Consider the following 20450-nt stretch of genomic DNA (forward strand, 5'->3'; position numbering starts at 1 on the left):
TCTAAACCATGTTAACTGCAATGCGGAACTAGTGTTGTCATTCCGTTCCGACTTTCCATTAAACTAGTTGCACCGAGCCGTTCATTCTGAACACGTAACATCCGGTCCGGTTGCTCTCGTTGCAGTAAAAATGGCAGCCTTTTCTGGTGAGTTTTTCCGTGTTAAATGAATTCATATGTACATTTTTCGTTAATTGTTTCACCAGCAAGTTATTGTTATGAACTAGACTTGCGCTCTGAAACACTAAATGTGTGTTTTATATGCGCAGAAATGGGAGTCATGCCTGAAATCGCGCAGGCTGTGGAGGAGATGGATTGGCTGTGAGTTACATTACACTGTCTGCCAAATCATCCATATTCCTTGTTTATTTTTGTCATTTTAACCGTAAAGGGTTTACTTAGTAATGTTTTAATTATAGACTGCCAACAGACATCCAAGCAGAGTCCATTCCCCTGATTCTTGGTGGAGGAGATGTTCTCATGGTAAGCTCCCTTCTGTATACAGTTGCTTAGAAAAGTATTTCCACCACTTTAACACCCTTTGCTGTTAAAGTATTATGTGATAGGCCAAAACAAACTAGTGCATAACTCTGAAGTAAAAAACGATGCATGGTTTTTATTTTTTAACTGCACGTACAGCTGCACACGTTCTTAGGTAGGTCTCTACCAGCTTCGCGCACATATAACAACACGTTTGCCCCTAACCTCTTTACGTTATTATTATTATTGTTAGTCAGATTGGATGCAGATTATCTGTGACCATCAGTTTTCGAGTCTTGTTACGTTGTTGATTTAGGTGATCTTTGACTGATCCACTCCACATGAATAGGCTTGGATCTAAACCCCTGCATGGTAGCTCTGGCCCTATGTTTACAATTGTTGCTCTGCTAGAAGCTGAACATCTGCCCCAGGATTGTCCTGTTTTTAGCTCCAGCCATTTTTCGGACAACGCTGACCAGCATCCCTGTCCCTGCTGAAGAAACGTCAGCTTACATCATGATGTTGCCCCATTTATATTTCAACGTGGCATGTTCTGTTTAGAGTCATGTTCAGCGTTATGTTGGCACTGTGCACGTAAGCCAGAAAGTTCAGTTTTGTTGTCATCTGACCAGAGTACCTTCTTCCAAATGTTTACTGTGTCCTTGAGTATTTATGGCAAACTGCAAACTGGACTTCTTAGGGCTTTCTTTCACCATTGGTTTTTTTTCTTGCCATTCTTCCATAAAGATCAGACTTGTGTAGTGTGTGACTAGGAGTTTCCTATTAACAGATTCCTACACTTCCAGAGTTACCATGGCCCTTTTGGCTGCGACTCTGGTTAATATTCTCCTCACCTGGCCTGTAGCTTAGTGGAATAGCCATCTCCTGGTAGGTTTCCAGCTGTGCCACATGCTCTCTATACCCCAAAGCTTGGGGTATTGTTTTATTGCCCTGACCTTATCTCTGACCTGTCTGCTGTGTTCCTAGTTTGATGCTGATTGTTTTCTAAAGGTCTATCACACAAAGTCCTATAAAATTGAAGTTTGTGGTGGTAACATTAGAAAATGTTGAAAATCTCTATCACCCTCAATAAGCCGACACCAGCCTGTTGCAGACTCTGATTGTTCTTCTCTTTTATTAAAGGCAGCAGAAACTGGAAGTGGAAAGACAGGGGTAAGCAGAGCCGTGCATCTTTTGAAATCCAATTTTACACATTTGCAGCAAAGCAAACAAATATGCTTGGCTGATTTTTGTAGTTCAAGTTAGGGTGCCATAAATATTTCTCCCCCTTCGATCACCAGGCCTTCAGTATCCCCGTCATCCAGATTGTCTACGAGACCCTGATGGATCAGCATGAGGGCAAGAAGGGCAGAGCCTCTGTTAAAACTGGAGGAGCAGGTGAGATTTAGTTATTGATCCATCAGACAAAATTCTGTTCTTTTAATACAAAACGTATCCAAAGCTTAGATACTCTATATGATTAAAGCTATTCTGCAGTTGTTTGTCCTGCTCATAAACGTCATTGAATGCTTCATTATAGTTTTCAACACCTGGCAGATGAATCCATACGATCGGAGCCCAGCCTTTGGTAAGAGAAGCTTAAGAGAAATTATCACCATTCAAAGACAGCAGAACAAACACTTTAAAACTGCAGCTCTGTAATTTGCAACATGTTTTTGTGTCGTCTTTCCGGGCACGTCTGCTTAGCAATCGGCCCTGACGGATTCTGCTGCCAGAGCAGGGAGTTTAAAGAGTGGCATGGCTGCCGCTCCACTAAAGGTGTCACAAAAGGTCTGTAAAAGCTGGTACAGTTATTTAGCAAACCGTTCTGAATAAGAGAAACCTACATTTGAAACACCTGTTCTATTGATTCAATATTTATAGGGAAGTACTACTATGAGGTGACCTGCCATGATCAGGGTCTCTGTCGTGTGGGTTGGTCTACCAGTCAAGCTGCTCTGGATCTGGGTATTGTCTGCAAAATCTCCAGTCTGCAGAACACACAAAACATCATGTCAGCAGTGCAATAACTGAACCATAAGTCACTGTTTTTCTCAGGAACCGACAAGCATGGTTTTGGTTTTGGTGGGACTGGAAAGAAATCCAACAACAAGCAGTTTGACAGCTATGGGGAGGTAGGAATTACTCCTCCATTGTTTAGATACACAAAAAGTTTGTGAGGATTTTTTTTTTCACGATATCTGCCTTTTCTATCTTTGCAGGAGTTTACCATGCATGACACCATCGGGTGCTACCTGGACTTAGACAAAGGACAGATGTCCTTCTCTAAAAATGGTGCAGCCTGATTATTTTAGCTTTAGATCACAATTAGGTGGAGATGTTGTTAATAAAATTTTGATTTTTCTTTATTGCCAGGGAACGATCTGGGATTGGCTTTTGAAATCGCTCAAAACGTAGGGTGTCAGGGTTTTTTCGCCGCATGCGTCCTTAAGGTATCTTCAGAGAACATATTGCGCTAATGGTAGAAAACAGACAAACAAGTGCCATGTAACAAAGGCACATTACAAGCCTACCATCTTTGCTTTCTGCTAGAATGCTGAGCTGAAGTTCAACTTTGGGGGAGAAGACTTTAAACACCCCCCTAAAGGTGGGTTTGTCGCCCTGGATCAGGCATCAGATGGTCACACAATCAAATCTTCCCAAACAGGTAAAGCTATGAGAAAAAACATTCGAAGTTTAATTATGAAATGGAAATCATATTTATTTCCTGTATTAAAAAGGTCTTTTGTAACTTGCTAGTATTACAAAAAGTATCCCCACTGTTTATTTATTCTTAAAACATTTGTGAATCTGCAGGCAGTGCCAAAGTGACTCAAGTGAAAGCTTCTTCAAACGCACCCAAAGCCCTGATCATTGAGCCATCTAAAGAGCTGGCGGAGCAGACCTTCAACAATGTCAAGCAGTTTAAGAAATACGTAGAAAATCCCAAGCTGAGGTAGGAGTCATAGAGGTGGTGCCACTTGTCTTGTAGGGAAAGTATTTGTATACAGAAGATTCTTTCTAGTCAAGTGAAGTTTCTTTTTTTTTTTTGTAATTCCACATTACTGCCAAAGTGTTAGTGTAATTTTTTTAGTCCACATTTGTTAAACTTTCTTCATCTGTGACTACAGGGAGCTTCTTGTGATTGGAGGTGTTGCAGCCAAAGAGCAGTTGGCAGTTCTGGAACAGGGGGTAGGTGACGTTTACAGGCTCAGTTGGTTTTCATCTCTGTAAAACACCCAATTAAACTAAAAGACTTACCTTTTTTCTTTTTTTCTTTTTTTTCTTTACTTTCTGCGTGTGTGATCCTGTTATCAGGTAGACATAGTGGTGGGAACACCTGGAAGACTGGATGACTTTGTTTCTACTGGGAAACTAAGTCTGTCCCAAGTCCGTTTCCTGGTCCTGGATGAGTGTGTACGTGCAAGGCATCTTCAAAATTTGAATCCATTTTTTTATATATTTTATTTTCTTTGATAATTATGACATAAGTTATTACGTTTTAACATGTTTTGTCGTTCACTTTTTCTTCAGGATGGTCTCCTAACAGCCGGATACACAGACTTTATCAACAGGATCCATAAACAAATCCCTCAGGTTACCTCTGACGGCAAGAGACTGCAGGTATCATTGAAGATAATAATTATTATTATAGATTGTTAAATTAATTAATCATAATATAAACCACAACTCTTAACTAGTGCTGCATTATATTGGGGAAATTGTGGGATTTGTGATACGATTGTTTCCGTTATAAAATGGGATAAATTCACATTTTCCTCACTTGTCTTTTGCAGTCAGATTTATTGCAGGGTTTCTTCATAGTCTGGAGGCTGCATGGGAGAAAATTGCTGCCAGGAGGTTAATTTCAATTCGCTTGGCCTTCTCCATTTCTTTAATATTTGTCCAGGGATTTCCAGTTTAGGCATTTTGCTTCTATCGGTTTTAAGTCAGCCAAGAAAACAGGTTTCTGCTGGGTCTTAAAAATCAAATACATTTTACATCCAGATTTTTCCTACAAGGTCTTAAATTACATTCATATACTTAAAATTTGTGTATTCCATTATTTTCTTGTCTTGTCTTTTCTTTCTTTTTTTTTTTTGAAAACTGCCCTTGCATCATGCATTCATCCCATCTGTTGAGGAATCTGGATGTGACCAAACTGCAAGCTTCCTGGTGCAGGGCTGCAACCTGCCCCATTGGGGGATGTTTGTCCCCAGATATTCATGCTTTCTGCAAGCCTGGAAAAGAATTCTGGTTCTGAAACTGGCTTATTGTAACATGAAACATCAGAACTAAAACCTTCCTGTGATGTTATCTGCTACTATCTCTAGTACTAGGTTTGGCTTGAAAACATTAAATAGTTTGCAAAAACCACTCACAACCAGTATGACGCTTACTGTATGCTTTAAGAACGTGTTAATGTTAGATAACCTAGTTGTGAAAGTCTTGGAGTCACTTGGCAGGATTCAAAAACACCAACGTAATTTCAAATAGTTAAAGTTATAATGTAAAGTATAAGTTGTTGGGTAAGTTAACTTATTTGTTTTTCTATGTAATTCATGTAGATTTCAATCGCAATGTTCTTAAAAAGCCTTTATTTTAATTTTCAAAACCCTGTAAAAACTTAAGACATGGACTTATGTCTTAAGTAAAATCTTGCACCTTTACTGCCTGTTTTATTCAGTATTAATTTAATGGCTATTTCAACAATATAGTGATAGAAACCCCTAACATGATACTGTCATAACGCAAAAGCCAGAAATTACACAGTGCTGTGTAATTTTACATAATAAAGCATTTTTATTTAACGCTATTCTAATGGAAAAACCTAAATGAACTTAAACATGAAAATTTAAGTGGGTTAAGACCACAGTTAATCTAAGCGATGGATCGATAGATTTATTGATCCCTTGGTAGAATTCCCTCAGGGAAATTAAATAAAATCCTCTCCTGACGAAGATATTTTAAAGTAATTCTGTTTCTGGCTGGATTTTTTTCGAATGGCCCACTCATTCTATGGCAGGGCGTCACCATGGTAACTGTCTGTCACCATGGTGACACTCCCAGATTTGCTTCTTTTTCTGGAAATATAAACACAGGCTCTCCCTAAACACAGGGTTACCTTTCTAAAAGGTTTTCTTTTGACCTGTTTTCTTGGATACCCTTTCCCTTCTTCCAACCATTTTTTAGGTAAAGTTTAGACACTCATTATTTTTCCCAGCTCATTGTGTGCTCAGCCACGCTGCACTCCTTTGATGTGAAGAAGCTGTCCGAGCGCATCATGCATTTTCCCACCTGGGTGGACCTGAAAGGTGAGGACTCTGTTCCAGAGACCGTCCACCACGTGGTGGTGCCCGTCAACCCGAAGGCAGACCGACTGTGGGAACGCCTCGGCAAGAACCACATCCAGGTGAGCCGGACAAGAGACTATAGATTGCAGTGTTAAAGGTTGATATAGAAAACATTTCTTCTTATTCTGATCTGCTGTCCTTTGGTTAGACCGATGAAGTTCATGCCAAAGACAACACGCGACCAGGAGCCAATACACCAGGTAAGTTCTCATTTTAACATAGTTTTTTATTCAGAAAACTTGTCCTTTTTTATTTATTTTTTTCCACCAATAAACGACACAGATATCTATGTCTGCCTTCTGGTTAGAAATGTGGTCAGAAGCTATCAAGATGCTGAAGGGCGAGTACACAGTCAGGGCCGTCAAAGAGCACAAAATGGACCAGGCCATAATCTTCTGTCGCACCAAGATCGACTGTGACAACATGGAGAAGTATTTCATTCAGCAAGGAGGAGGTAAAACGAATTTAAAAATTCAACACCGACTGTGAATCTCATTATTTAAACCCCATTTTTTGTAACGGATTTGGAACATGTTTTCTTCAGGTCCAGACAGTAAAGGTCACCAGCTTTCCTGTGTTTGCCTTCATGGTGATCGAAAGCCAAACGACCGGAAAAATAACTTGGATCGCTTCAAGGTGAGAATTGATGAATGTGACTTTCTGATGTAGTTTAGTTAGTGCAGCCAATCGATGCACATTTTAGTACCTTCTCGTGTTCATAGAGAAAAGACGTGAGGCTGTTGATCTGCACAGATGTGGCTGCGAGAGGGATTGACATCAGCGGCGTCCCTTATGGTACTGCTTTCGTTGTTGCATTTGATGTATGCACATCTGTGATTTTTGCCATCTGTTCTTAAAACATCCTGTTGCTTCCTCCACACCTCCAACAACAGTGATTAACGTCACCCTGCCTGATGAGAAGCAAAACTACGTCCATCGTATCGGCCGAGTTGGAAGAGCCGAGAGGTAAGCTCTAAACCACGCCTTAAATTATACGTGGACGGGCTCTCTTTATGGATGTCTGATGGTAATTGATTGCATTCGACCATATTTAGGGGTGTCAGGGTAAAGGAGGCTCAAATCATATTTGTTAAAAAGATTGTGCTTAATAATTATGCTGTATTTTTGTTGGTCTGATGGATAAAAAAAATTTTTTGTTTGTTTTTAACATTACAAAATGTAAAGATGTTCATAGGATATAAACATACTTTGCAAGGCACTGTATGTACAGTTAAAGTTGAGCAATTTTTCCTTTAACATGTAGAATGGGGCTTGCGATCTCCCTGGTTGCTATGGAAAAAGAAAAGGTAATCTAGGTCATAGGAATCTTAATATTCAGGTCCTGCTCCTCTCTTTAATCCATGTTAGTGCATCTTTCAACCTTTCAGGTGTGGTACCATGTTTGCCCGAATCGAGGCAAAGGCTGCTACAACACCCGGCTGAAGGAGGATGGAGGGTGCACCATATGGTACAACGAGAAAGAGGTAAGCAAAGTGAATCTTTCTGATGCACTCAAGGTAAATGTGGTGCATGCAGTAGTTTGCCTGAACCAATTTAGCGGGAAGTGTTTAAAGGGTGGTCTCAATTTTCCTGTATCTCATTCCCTTTCCTCTTCTCCCAGCTTCTGTCTGAAATCGAAGAGCATCTGAAGTGCACCATTACTCAGTGTGACGCAGATATTAAAGTACCTGTGGACGAGTTTGATGGGAAAGTGACTTATGGACAGCGCAGAGCTCTGGGAGGTATCTGTAACCGTTTCCATCTTTGTAGAAATGATAAATATTTGCTGCTCTACAGTTCCTTACCAACAAACCTGTTATCCCTCCCCAGGTGGAAACTATAAGGGCCACGTGGATGTTCTGGCCCCGACAGTCCAGGAGTTGGCCAACCTTGAGAGAGATGCTCAAACATCGTTCCTTCATTTAGGATACATGCCAAACCAGCTCTTCAGAGCCTTCTGAACAAACAAACCACAAACAGCATGATGGCGCTTAAGGCCTTTACCATAAAGTGAAACAGTCACATGCTAAAACAGCAGAACATTAAGTTCATGGGCTACCTAACAGGGCATATCTAAGAAAAAGGTTAATCTTGTGTTGGTTTTTTATTTTGTTTTCCAGCTGCTAATTTATCTAAAGTTTTGAATTAAATATCCAGGCTACAAGAGGCGATTCTGTTTTGAAGTATTCTGTATTAGAGTTTGTTAAAGTGTACAGATCAAGATAGAAAATGACTGAAAAAGTTCGCTGTTGGTCTAAGAGATGCTAAAGCTAATCCTGATTTATTGGTCTTCATCCTTTTATTTTCTGACCAACATGAGTAAAGTAAATGACTTTTTGTTTCTGAAATAAATTGTTGTAGTCCGTTGAGTTTGGTTTCGATGTCTACTTATTATAAAGAAAATCTCCATATTTTTTTAGGTTGAATGCTGTTAACTGAATGGGTTCATTTAAGTTTGTTAAAACATAAAAAACGGCTGTGCGATCAAGAAATCACTGACAACATGAAGTCAACTAAAGGATCCGAAAAAGCAGCAAGTTATGCTTTGATCCAAAGATATTTAAGAGCAAATGAGAAACAGTCATTTATATAAATCAGCCTGAAGAGGGTCACAAAGCCCTGTCTAAATAGATCAACCATAAACCAATTCTTAAAAGAATTAACCTCACCACTTGGTTGATTTTGTTCACCTTAACAGGAAACACTCAATAAGTGTTTTGGAACTGAGGCACTAATTGTTGAAGCTTTGTAGTTGGAATGCTTTCCCATTCCTGTTTGATTTACAAATGTCAAATGCTCACCAGTCTGGGGTCTACGTTTTCATATTTTGCGCTTCATAATGCGCCAAACGTTTTCAATGGGAGACAGGTCAGGACTGCAGGCAGGTCAGTCTAGTACCTGCGCTCTTTTTACTACGAAGCCACACTCTTGTAACACATGCAGAATGTGGCTTGGCATTGTCATGCTACCATTCAAGCAACATCTTTGTAGGGACATCCTGCTTATTTCAGCAAATGTTGCTCCAAAACGTGTATGTACCTTTCAGCATTAATTTTGCCTTCACAGATGTGCAAGGTGATATCCGTTACAGAATGATGTCAGTTTTTAATGCAGTGTCTCCTGAGGGACTAAAGGTCACGAGCATTCAATGTTATTTTTGGCCCTGCTGCTTACATGCAGAGATTTCTCCAGCTTCTCTGAATCTTCTGATATTATGGACTGTTGGTCATGAAATCCCTAAATTCCTTGCAATTGTACGTCTTGTTCTGAGGTTGTTGGACATTTTGCTCACCCAGCTGTTCACAAAGTGGTGAACCTCACCCTACAGTTGCTAGTGATCAACTAAGCCTGTCAGTGATGCTCCTTTTATACCCAAAATCATGACATTAACCAGTCCACCTGTGGAATCTTCCAATCAGTTGTTTTTTTTTAGCATTCCTCAACTTTTCAAGCCTTTCTGTCCCTGTCCCAGGTTTTTTGGAACAAGCATTGAATTAAAAATTTGTGAATATTTGCAAAAAACAATAAAGTTTATCAGTTTGAACATTAAATATCTTGACATTGTATTGTATTCAGTTACGTAAAGGTTGAACAGGATTTGCAAATCATTGTACTCTGTTTTGATTTACGTTTTACACATCTCATCTTCATCAGAATTGGGGTTGTAATAACCAGTAATTAAACAGTGTAAAAGGGGTAAGGAATGGAGCATAGCAGTGGTCTAAATTGTCTTTAGCATGTCAAGTGACTTGATGTCTGCATTAGCAGGACCTTCACAAGTAACATTTTTCTCCATTTGCTTGAAGTGGTGGGTGATTTGGGGATAGACTTTAAGGCTAATGCTAATGTCAAAGAAATTACAAGGATGTTTTAAACATGAATGACATTTTTGACACCCAGAGAAAGGAACAGCTTTGCTGGTTTATAAATTACAGTAAGAAAAGCCACAATGAGTCACCATTCAGTCAGTTCATCCATCCCTAGGTGCCAGTCCATATTTACCACTAAAGTGTTGCAAATTCGTCTTTTTAGAAAAATAGGCTTTTACATATTTTCATAACAAAACACCATTTAAATTATTTATTTTGTCTAGAAACATCATGGCCCACACAATTATGGGAAAGATTCCTGACTGGACAAATGTCCATAAAACAGTCACTGACACACCTCCACATGCAGGGTAAGCCACACAAGGTAACTGCTGAAAAAGCTGTTATTTACAGAGTACTGCATCCAAGCATATTAATGAAAGGTTGAGTGGAAAGAAAAAGTGTGGTTAAAAAAAGCTTTTGCAAACATTTAATAGTTCAGGGAAATGCTTTTTGAGTCCACTGCTGACATGCTTTATGGATATACTGATTTTATATTCAATAGATTAAAAAATAATCTAAAAGGAGGAAATCAGGAAAATCTCATAAAAATAAACACAACTCAGACCGAAAAGAAAAATAAAACAATTAAATGTGGCGTACTGAACATAAGGTCTCTCTCTTCAAAGACATTGCTAGTTAATGACCTGATTTATGACAATCAGATTGATTTACGGCAGCAAGAGGATTATGTTACGATAAATGAGTCAACTCCTACTAATTATTTAAATTTTCACTTTCCTCGAAATACTGGGCGAGGAGGAGGAGTAGCAACCATCTTTCAGTCCGATTTATTGATTAGTCCCAGACCAATCCATAGCTACAACTCTTTTGAATATGTAATCCTTAGTTTTCCTCATCCAAATTGCAAAGCACTAAAACCACTTCTGTTTGTTGTTTTGTACCGTCCACCAGGCCCTTACTCTCAATTTTTAGAGCAGTTTTCAGACCTTTTATCTGATTTAGTGTTAAATACAGATAAGGTTATTATAGTGGGGGATTTTAACATTCATGTTGACACTGAAAGTGATAGCTTAAATATAGCCTTTAATGCTATCTTAGACTCAATTGGCTTTGCTCAAAACATTAACAAACCTACCCACCTTTGTCTTCATTCTCTGGACCTTGTGCTGACATACGGCATTGAGTGTAAAGACATAACAATATTTTCTCATAACCCTGTCCTGTCTGACCATTTCTTAATAACCTTTGAGTTTAATTTAACCGAGTACTCCACACCTGAAAGAAAATTTCATTATAGTAGATCATTATCAGGCGATGCTCTAACAACCTTTAAAGAATCTGTTCCACTTTTAATTTCCTCATTATCACTGAAAAGCACAATGGAGGGCAATAATTCTGTTTCTGCCCCTTCACAAATTGATTCTCTTGTTGATAGTGTTACTTCATCGTTGCGTGATGCATTAGACAATGCAGCCCCCTTGAAAAAGAAGGTTATCATTCATAGGAGGCTAGCTCCTTGGTTTAATTCAGAGCTGCATACTTTAAAGCACAATGTTAGAAAATTGGAAATAAAATGGCACTCTACACACCTAGAGGATTCCTACTTAATCTGGAAAAATAGCCTACTGTTGTATAAAAAGACACTTCGCCAAGTTAGAACAGCTTATTTCTCATCATTAATAAAAGAGAACAAGAATAATCCTAGCTTTCTCTTTAGTACAGTTGCTAAACTTACACAAAGTCATAGCTCTGTTGAGCCATCCATTCCCTTAGCTCTTAGCAGCCATGACTTTATGGGTTTCTTCTTAAATAAAATTGATTCTATTAAAAAGAAAATCTTTGACATACTCCCGAAGATGATTACTTCATCCTCAGCAAGTGAGACAACATTGGAAATAACTGCAGGATCTGATTTGTGTTTGGACTGTTTTGATCCTGTGAAGCTTCCTGAGTTATCAGAAATATTAGCTTCATCTAAACCTTCAACTTGTATGTTAGACCCAATCCCAACCAAATTATTTAAGGAAGTGTTCCCTCTGATTACCAGCCACATTTTAGGTATGATTAACCTATCCTTAGTAAATGGATATGTACCACAGGCTTTTAAGTTAGCTGTAATTAAACCTTTACTTAAGAAACCTTCGCTTGATCGAGATGACTTGAAAAATTACAGACCTATATCCAATCTTCCGTTCTTATCTAAAATTCTTGAAAAAATAGTTGCTAATCAAATGTGTGAGCATTTACACAACAATGACCTGTTTGAAGAGTTTCAGGTTTCAGAGCTCATCATAGCACTGAAACAGCTCTGCTGAAAGTCACTAATGATATTCTTAATGGCCTCAGATAATGGACTTGTGTCTGTACTTGTCCTGTTAGATCTCAGTGCTGCATTTGATACAGTCGACCATAATATTCTCTTAAAAAGGCTGGAATATGCTGTAGGGATCAGAGGAACAGTGCTAGGCTGGTTTAAATCGTATCTGTCTGACAGATTCCAGTTTGTTCATGTAAATAATAAACCATCTTTAAACTCCAGGGTTAATTGTGGAGTACCACAGGGTTCAGTACTTGGGCCAATTCTCTTTACTATATATATGCTTCCAATAGGTCAAATTATCAGGCAGCATGGGATATATTTTCACTGTTACGCTGATGATATTCAGCTTTACTTATCCATAAATCCTGATGAGCCCAACCAGTTAGATAGACTATAAGCATGTCTTGAAGATATAAAAACTTGGATGACTTTAAATGTTTTGCTTCTAAATTCAGACAAGACAGAAGTTGTCTTCTTTGGACCGGAGTCTTTAAAAAAGAAACTGCTTAGTCAATCACTTAACCTGGATGGCATTAAATTGACCTCTGATAATAAAGTAAAAAACCTTGGTGATATTTTTGACCAGGTCATGTCATTTAAATCCCATATTAAACAGGTTTCTAGGATTTCCTTCTTTCACCTCCGGAACATTGCCAAAATTAGAAATATCCTATCCAGGAGTGACGCTAAAAAACTAGTCCATGCATTTGTTACTTCAAGGCTGGACTATTGTAATTCGTTACTATCAGGATGTCCACAAAATGCAGTTAAAAGCCTTCAGCTGATTCACAATACTGCAGCAAGAGTTCTTATGAAAATTAAAAAGAGAGATCATATTGCTCCTATTTTAGCTTCCCTTCATTGGCTCCCTGTTAAATCCAGAATAGAATTTAAAATTCTCCTCCTCACATATAAAGCCCTTAATGATCTAGCTCCATCATACATCAGAGATCTGATTGTTCCATATGTTCCTAACAGAGCACTTCGTTCTCAGACTGCAGGTTTACTGGTGGTTCCTAGAGTCTCTACAAGTATGGGAGGCAGATCCTTTAGTTATCAGGCTCCTCTCCTGTGGAACCAGCTTCCAGTTTTAGTTCGTGAGGCAGACACCCTGTCTACTTTTAAGGCTAGGCTTAAAACTTTCCTTTTTGATAAAGCTTATAGTTTGAGTGGTTTAGTTTATCAGGGAGGGAGCCTTCCTCCCTCCCTGTTGGTTGGAGTAAGGGGGGAGTCAGGTTTAGCCTAAACCGGCTCAGTTATGGTTGAGGTGCAAACACACCCTCCATTTCTGCTACCTGTATGACCCCTTCTCTTTTCCAATGGTTATAATCAGTCTGACAGAGAGAGGTATCCCAATCATTGTGGTTTTTAGTATAACAATGACCATCAGTGGGACCCTTTGTGAGGTGCCTTGAGACGACATTGTTGTAAATAAGCGCCGTTTAACTAAATAATCTGAACTGAAACTATCTCTGTAATTATGCTGCTATAGGCTTCGGCTGCTGGAGGACATAACGACCACTTTCACCCTCTTTGTTACATTCTCACACTACTCTCCAATTTTGCATTATTTGCTGTTATTTCAGCTTTTAACTTTGTTCTCTCTTTCTCTTTCTAGAAGCTACACCTGGCCTGGCTCTGTGTGTACCTGTGACACCTGTGACACCTTTCTGGAGAGGGGAATCGTCCGAGCTTCTGCTGGCAACAACTTAATGCTCACCCTCTACCGATGATCCACTTGGCCCTGTCTTTTAGTGTTTAACCCTTTCTTTCTCCTAGACATGGTGATTGACTGAGCTTTTACTGTGACTAACTCTATGTGCTCTCTTTCAGACTCTAACCTTGAAAACTGTCTCAGAGTTTATCTGTTCTTTCTTTCTAGGTGAAATGACTAAAGGAGCTACATCCATCAACATTTACTTTTCCTTCCCATAGAAAGTACTCCTGGATCAGTGCTTCTTTGTTCTTTGTGTCTCTGCTCTGTTCTCTCAAACCCCCAGTCGGTCGTGGCAGATGGCCGCTCACACTGAGCCTGGTTCTGCTGGAGGTTTCTTCCTGTTAAAAGGGAGTTTTGCCTCTCCACTGTCACTACATGCATGCTCAGTATGAGGGATTGCTGCAAAGTCAACACCAGTGAGTGTCCACTGTCTCTTCATGCTCATCCGGGAGGAGTGAATGCTGCAAGTCACTGACTGGATGCAATCTGCTGGGTTTCCTTAGATAGAAAAACTTTTTATCCAATTTGAATAAATAACTAACTCTGACTGCACTGTTCAATGATTAGGATTAATTGGAATGTATGTACCTGACTGTTGTGAAGTGCCTTGAGACAACATGTATTGTGAATTGGCGCTATATAAATAAAACTGAATTGAATTGAATTGAATTGAATTTTCGAGCAGGATTTGGCAGCTGTCTACACTACCAAAAGTACCAGTGAAGTTGGACATACTTTTAGGTAGGCTGGCCTTTTATGTGATAAAAATGATAGTTTATTAGGCTTCTGTTCTAGTTTTCTGAGAACTTGAAGTTTGGGTTTAATTATCGAACTCTCAGAGAAAAACACATGAATATATCCCTATGTCTGTAATGAATACATAAAAGTTTTGGTAATTCAATTGAATTACTAAAATTATATAACTTTCCAGTTATATTTTAATTTGTTGAGATGCAGTCATGTTTTCATATAACAGCTGTCAGGATGTGCTTCCAGTTAAACTTCAGCATAGCTTCTCATGTCAGTGTTTCAGGTTTTCTGTGCACCATTCTGAATAATAGTATTTATAGCAGGCTAGAATGATATTTATGGCAGACATGTTATTGTAAAGTGGGTATACACGACGTGATGTTTTGTGTTATTTTCAATCTCACAGCAAACTAATGTGTCGTGTTAGGACAAAACCGTGTCAATATTGTGCAAGGCTCTGCAATAACATAAAATGTGATGTAATAGGATTTTAAATTGTCTTTAATAATAGCAAAATAAGAGCATATGAACTGTTATTTTTTTTTAAAGTCGATGTGTAATAAACGAAGTCTCTTGTCCTATAACAAAATGCAAAAACTTGGTCATTTTTCATTTCTTTTTAGCAGAGATCTTATCTTCTTAATATTTAAATATGCAAAGAAAATCAGACCATGTTTAAAATCATTTTTAAAGACAAAAAGCAGTTTTATTTCAATGTGATCTTTTGAGTTAAATTTAAAAAATTGCCGTTTTTTTCTTGTGTTGTTTTTTTCGTTTTTAAATTACTATATTGTGATGAGAAATGACCCAAATCACCCACTGACTAGCATTGACACTAACTTACGTTGCTCAAATTCTCATTTTCTCAATCCTCTCAGGTCGGAAACGTTAAAAGAAAATGATGGCTAACATGTAACTGTAATACCCAGTTTGGGCTTTGGGTGGCGCTCCAGTCTGACAGAAATTTAGATTCCTTTTTTCATTGTGGGTTTTAGTTAACTTTATCATAAATGCATTTAATTACATGCGTGTTCATCTAAGAGGATTTCAAGCAAAAGAGAAATATTTAAACATGGTAGGATAGGATAATCCAAAAAATACCTGATTTTAAACTATTTATATATCGCAGTATGTTCTGTAAATGAAACATCCCGAATGCTTTCATTTTAATCTAATTTTTTAGCATTTTGGCAAGCCTTAATAATTGTTACATCTTCCCCAACATCAGTCGTGTTTTAAGGAAAAAAGCTAATTAAAAATATTATACAAAGGGTATAAAATACATTAATTTATATCTTCATCATAGATTGTTTTGAAGAAAACAAAGTCAGTTAAATGGTCAAACACTTATGCACAGACAGTTCTTGAAGCAGGGTAGCCCAAGTGGCCTAATGCTGGAACAGGGGAACATGTGATACCCCTTAAACAGGTTGTCTGGACTACAACCCAATTTATGATTTCTGGGTAGTACATGAGCATCCTGTTGGAGAGTGTGAAATTTGACTTAAGTGAGTCTGTCCGCTCCAAAAATAATAACATAAGTAGTTTTCTAAGGTAGGTTTTTTACTTCTCTCCGTCCCTTGTACATCAAAGAGCTGTTTTTTTCTTTCCTTCACTGTAAAGGTTAACTTAGGTGATTGTAAACCATAATGGGTGCTAGAAAACTTTGACCTTGTTTCATGCAAGATAATCTTACAACATAGAGAAATATGTGAGGTAGTTTACAGTGAACAACTGAGAAAGCTGATAATGTGCACAATACATAATAAAATACATAATAAAACAATCAATTAATAACATACATTTGATTGTGGATTTAAATTAAAATAGATAAATTATTTAACCAATTATATTCGAAATACACCGGATCATTTTTTTAAAGGTTTACCATTTGTTTGCCTGTTGTAATTTTTTAATTATTTGAAATTCCTACCATCTTTGCAATGCACAGTTAGGCAGCTTTAAAGCATCAAGAATGACAGCACAGCGGAGATACTCATTCTTGATATTTTAAAGCACCAAAAATGCACATTAAAATATGGTTCAGCTGTGGAAAATATCAACTACATATAGATATTATAGACTAAATATATTGTAGTACACGAGCAAGGGTAATAACGTGAAAAACATTCATTTATTGTAGTTTTTGTTTAGTTAAAAACGGCAATATCCTGGCCATTAGTTTATTTATTGATTTATTATTTAATGTGCTACGTTTTATTTTTTAGGACAGAGACGGAATTATTATTATCATTATTATTATTGTTGTTTAATGCGCTACGTTTTATTTTTTAAGACAGAGACGGAATTATTATTATTATTATTATTATTGTTTAATGCGCTACGTTTTATTTTTTAGGACAGAAACGGAAATAGCAGTAATCCAGCCCAGTTTGACTCTGGAGCTAGAGACGCCCATCTGCAGTCCGCACCCGCCCCGGCTGCTGGAACTGATCCTCCCTCTCTAGGAGCTTTGGTTGTCAGCCTGGATGTCGATCCTCGCCGCTATTCCACCGCAACAGGTAAATTATTAAACATCGTTTTGCTGCTTTAAAAAAGGGGGGAAAGAAAGAAAAAAACACCGCCCGATGTAGCACCTCCTCCAAGTTACCGTGAATGAGATATTGTTTTTTTTTTAGTTTTTTTTTTATTAAACCTGTTCCATTAAGGTAAGTGGGGTGTCCGGCTTTATTAAATGAGACGAGGAGACTTACAGGCAATGCGGTTATTCACGCCGTGGACTGATTTGGTGCAGAGGACCTGCCGTCCTGACAAGATGTGGATTCTATAAAACCTGTCCTGAAAAGGAGCCTATTGTCTCCGTTAGAGATGCGGAGCACTCCGTATGGATGGAAAAATGCTTTTACATATAGTTTTTTCCGTAAACTTAAATTCAAACTTCCAGAATAATAGTCTGTTGGCTGCAATAACGCAATTGTTTCATGAGAAGTGCTCAGGGGGAGGAGTGATTTAAGTCATTTTTGACTAATTGTCTGGAGAAATCACATGACATCACTGTTTGAAGACAACATATCCCATTCTAGAGGTTAATTATCCTGTTTTCTGAAAGTGTGTCCCTGACAGGGACCTGGTTAGTGAATGGTAAATCATCAAATCCACATTTATAATGGAGGGAAAATACAGCTGGAGCATAGCCTGTTTTTCAAAGAGCACCAGGTGGATTTGTTATCTTACTGCTGCAATCCTTCGCAGCACCTGGCAGGTAAGCTTGTCATCCAATGTATAAGATGAGAGCATATTTTTATTACTGAATGTGACAACTGGAGCAAGATAAGCTGTTTATGTATGCATGTGTTCATTCACTGCAGTGAAGAAGACCAATTATAGAGATAGCTTACAGTGTAGTGTGTGTGTGTGTGTGTGTGTGTGCTGTTCTTCAGCTGCTTAGAGATTTTCTTTGCTGAAGTGGCAAAGTCCATTGAAACCCCAGTAGCTGTGACATCTGGTCCGATCCCATCCAAGGCTGTTGCATATCCACCTGCCAGGACAAAGCATGACATAACCACAGTGCCTTGCGCAGGTATTCATACCCCTTGACATGTGACAGACCAACACAAATAGCATATCTGTGAACTGGAAGGATGCATTGTTTTCTGCAATTTTCTATACAATAGTTTTTAGCCCTTCTGATTCAAAACTTTGTAGAACCAATTTTTGCAACATTTACAGTTGCAAGTCTTTAGGGGTATGTCTGTAAGAACTTTACACATCTACAGACTAAAACCTCTGCCTATTCTTCTTTGTAAATGCTCGAGCTCATTAAGATTGGATGGAGAGCATCTGTGAACATCACTTTTAATGTCAGAGCAGCAGATCATCAACTGGATATTAGGCCTGGACTTTGACTGGGCCATTCTAACACATGCATATGCTTTAATCTGAACCATTCCATTTTAGCTCAGGGTGTGTATTTGGCATTCTTCCAGGATTGCCCTGAAATTATTTCAAGCCATCTAACCATCAACTCTGAACAGCTTTCCTGTCGCTCCTGAAGAAAAGCACAGCATGATTCTGCTAACACCATGTCTCACTAGGGAACAGATATGTTCAGGATGGCTTGCTGTGGTAGTTTTCCTTCAAACAAAGCAATTTGCATGTAGGATGAAAAGTGAAAATTTGTCCCATCTGACCAGAGCAGATTTTATTTATGGGTATCAGAGTAAAAGGGACTGATATTAATACACGCCATACTGTTGATTAAATTTTTCTACCTCTTCACAATCAGGCAATGCTCTGAGTTGTTTTATCACATAAAATCCTAATAAAATACAATTGTAGTTTGTGGTTGTAACTTTTACTCTTTAATCTAAGCAGAAAAAAACAAACCATTGTTTTAAAAGCATGTAGAAAAACCATTGAGGTAGGACATGCTGTTTTGTGTGTGATGGGGGATGGAGAATCTTATGGTAATTTAAGAGACCACAGTTATTTACTGAGTTGACCCATAACTGTGTCATGAAGATATGAATGAGTCCTATTGCGGAAATGTCCTGGATTGTAGCCTGGAACATAACAGAGAAAGGTGTGTATGCCTGCATCTCTTTGTATCCGTCTGCTCCTATGCTCTTGTGAACTGTCAAAACACACAGTGCTTACACTCAACACACACACACACTGGGGTCTTTATATCCACGGTTCCTCAATGCTTCCTGGACTGTGTCAGCCAGAACAGGGCCCCCTTCTGTGTCAGGAGGGTGTGTTGGACACACTTGTGCACACAGGCCGAAGCATTGATATGCCACATCCATCTAGACTAGTCTGGCGCACACAGGTGTCAATCAGCATGCTGGTTAGAGTCAAAGGTTCTTTGATTCATTGGTGACCTCTGTGCAATGGGTCAGCAAACCAAGCCTCTAGCCTGTTTTTGATAAATCCAATGCCTCAAATCCAGCTTGGAAGCAGTTTAATAACCTTTTGTTACATGTCAGATATTTTACACCAGCAGGAAGTTTAACCAAGACTGTCATATTAGGGATTGCTGTAGGATTAGTACCAAGAGTGTTCATACTGAAAAATATAAACTAAGCAAAATATATTCTGTTTATATAAAGGGTGTCTTAGTCTCCTTTTGTTTATTCATTGTTGGAACTATCCAGGATACGTCCTGTTTAAACAGTGAGGGCTGTCTTACACAGCCAACAGGAAATACTGTACCTCACACACTTCAAGGTATTCAAGTGCATGAGGGTGGATAAGTGTCCACTAAATACTGTAAGTGTTTTCATAAAGGCACATATAAACAACGTGCACATCCAGGCAGAAGTTTACCTTATTTATAAGGAAATGTACCTGATGACACAGTGCCTTACAAAGGTGTTGCAAAATTAGTTAACCTTTTAAAATGCGCCACATTTAAACTTTCCTGTACAAGTATTTTAGTAGGATTTTATGTGATAGATGGGGCTGCACAACATATTGTGAATATATTGTCATCGCAGTATCAATGTGCGCAATATTTATAATCCCTTTGGGATTAATAAAGTATTTTTGAATTGAATTGAATTAATATCGCGAAAAGATCTTTTGGAATACAAGAATTGTTGGCTAATATATTAAGTGTCATAAATTCACAGTTTGCATGTCAATGTCATATTTAGCCTGTTGCATGGGGTCTGCCTGCAATAAATGCCCATACCTCACATGGATCAGTGTCCACAAAGCTAAAGGAATGTTGGAAGCACAGATGAAGAAGAGAGGAGGGGGAAAAAAGGGATTTTTTGCAGCTTATGTTGGCATAGCAATAGTTACCAACAGTATCACAATCATGCAATTTTCTAATATCATGCCCCAGTGATGAAACAACACAGTAGTATAGAATTGTTTACTGGATGAAAAAGGATACATGGATTTCAATTTATATGTGTATTTTTTGAAATATAATAGTTCATGGACACTGAAATTAAAATAAGTGGCCACCTTGTTATTGATAATATTTATTGGAGTCATATAAAGACATTTGTTCACAGTAGATTATGC

At 38.3% G+C, this 20450-nt stretch overlaps 2 protein-coding genes across 6 annotated transcripts in view; both read left to right on the forward strand.

The window, feature by feature from the left end:
- The first annotated feature begins 54 nt into the window (after positions 1-54).
- ddx1 (DEAD (Asp-Glu-Ala-Asp) box helicase 1) lies at positions 55-8202 on the forward strand. Its single transcript, XM_047387106.1, has 26 exons — positions 55-146; positions 269-320; positions 419-482; positions 1623-1652; positions 1781-1877; positions 2020-2067; positions 2187-2270; positions 2364-2447; positions 2538-2614; positions 2702-2774; positions 2856-2932; positions 3033-3147; positions 3297-3435; positions 3611-3671; positions 3798-3896; positions 4014-4103; positions 5704-5892; positions 5982-6033; positions 6141-6287; positions 6378-6469; positions 6556-6628; positions 6727-6799; positions 7098-7140; positions 7222-7317; positions 7455-7575; positions 7664-8202. Exons 1-26 carry the CDS (start codon positions 131-133, stop codon positions 7792-7794), a joined length of 2223 nt encoding a protein of 740 aa, XP_047243062.1. The 5' UTR covers positions 55-130; the 3' UTR covers positions 7795-8202.
- An 8653-nt stretch (positions 8203-16855) lies between these two features.
- The window catches only part of itsn2a (intersectin 2a), a 53031-nt gene continuing 49436 nt past the window's right edge, over positions 16856-20450 (forward strand). For all 5 annotated transcript variants that reach the window (XM_047388080.1, XM_047388078.1, XM_047388081.1 and 2 more), the window contains exon 1: positions 16856-16975. The gene's annotated coding sequence lies outside the window, so the exon portion shown is untranslated. The remainder of the gene's footprint in view (positions 16976-20450) is intronic.

Source organism: Girardinichthys multiradiatus, chromosome 15 (assembly GCF_021462225.1).
Source record: "Girardinichthys multiradiatus isolate DD_20200921_A chromosome 15, DD_fGirMul_XY1, whole genome shotgun sequence".
Taxonomy (NCBI): Eukaryota; Metazoa; Chordata; class Actinopteri; order Cyprinodontiformes; family Goodeidae; genus Girardinichthys; species Girardinichthys multiradiatus.

What these genes read in the sequence shown, in the direction of transcription:
- ddx1 (XM_047387106.1), top strand. An exon ending in TCGCCGCATGCGTCCTTAAG is followed by an intron (nt 2,933 to 3,032) that starts GTATCTTCAGAG and finishes GCTTTCTGCTAG; the next exon opens with AATGCTGAGCTGAAGTTCAA. An exon ending in TTTCATTCAGCAAGGAGGAG is followed by an intron (nt 6,288 to 6,377) that starts GTAAAACGAATT and finishes TGTTTTCTTCAG; the next exon opens with GTCCAGACAGTAAAGGTCAC.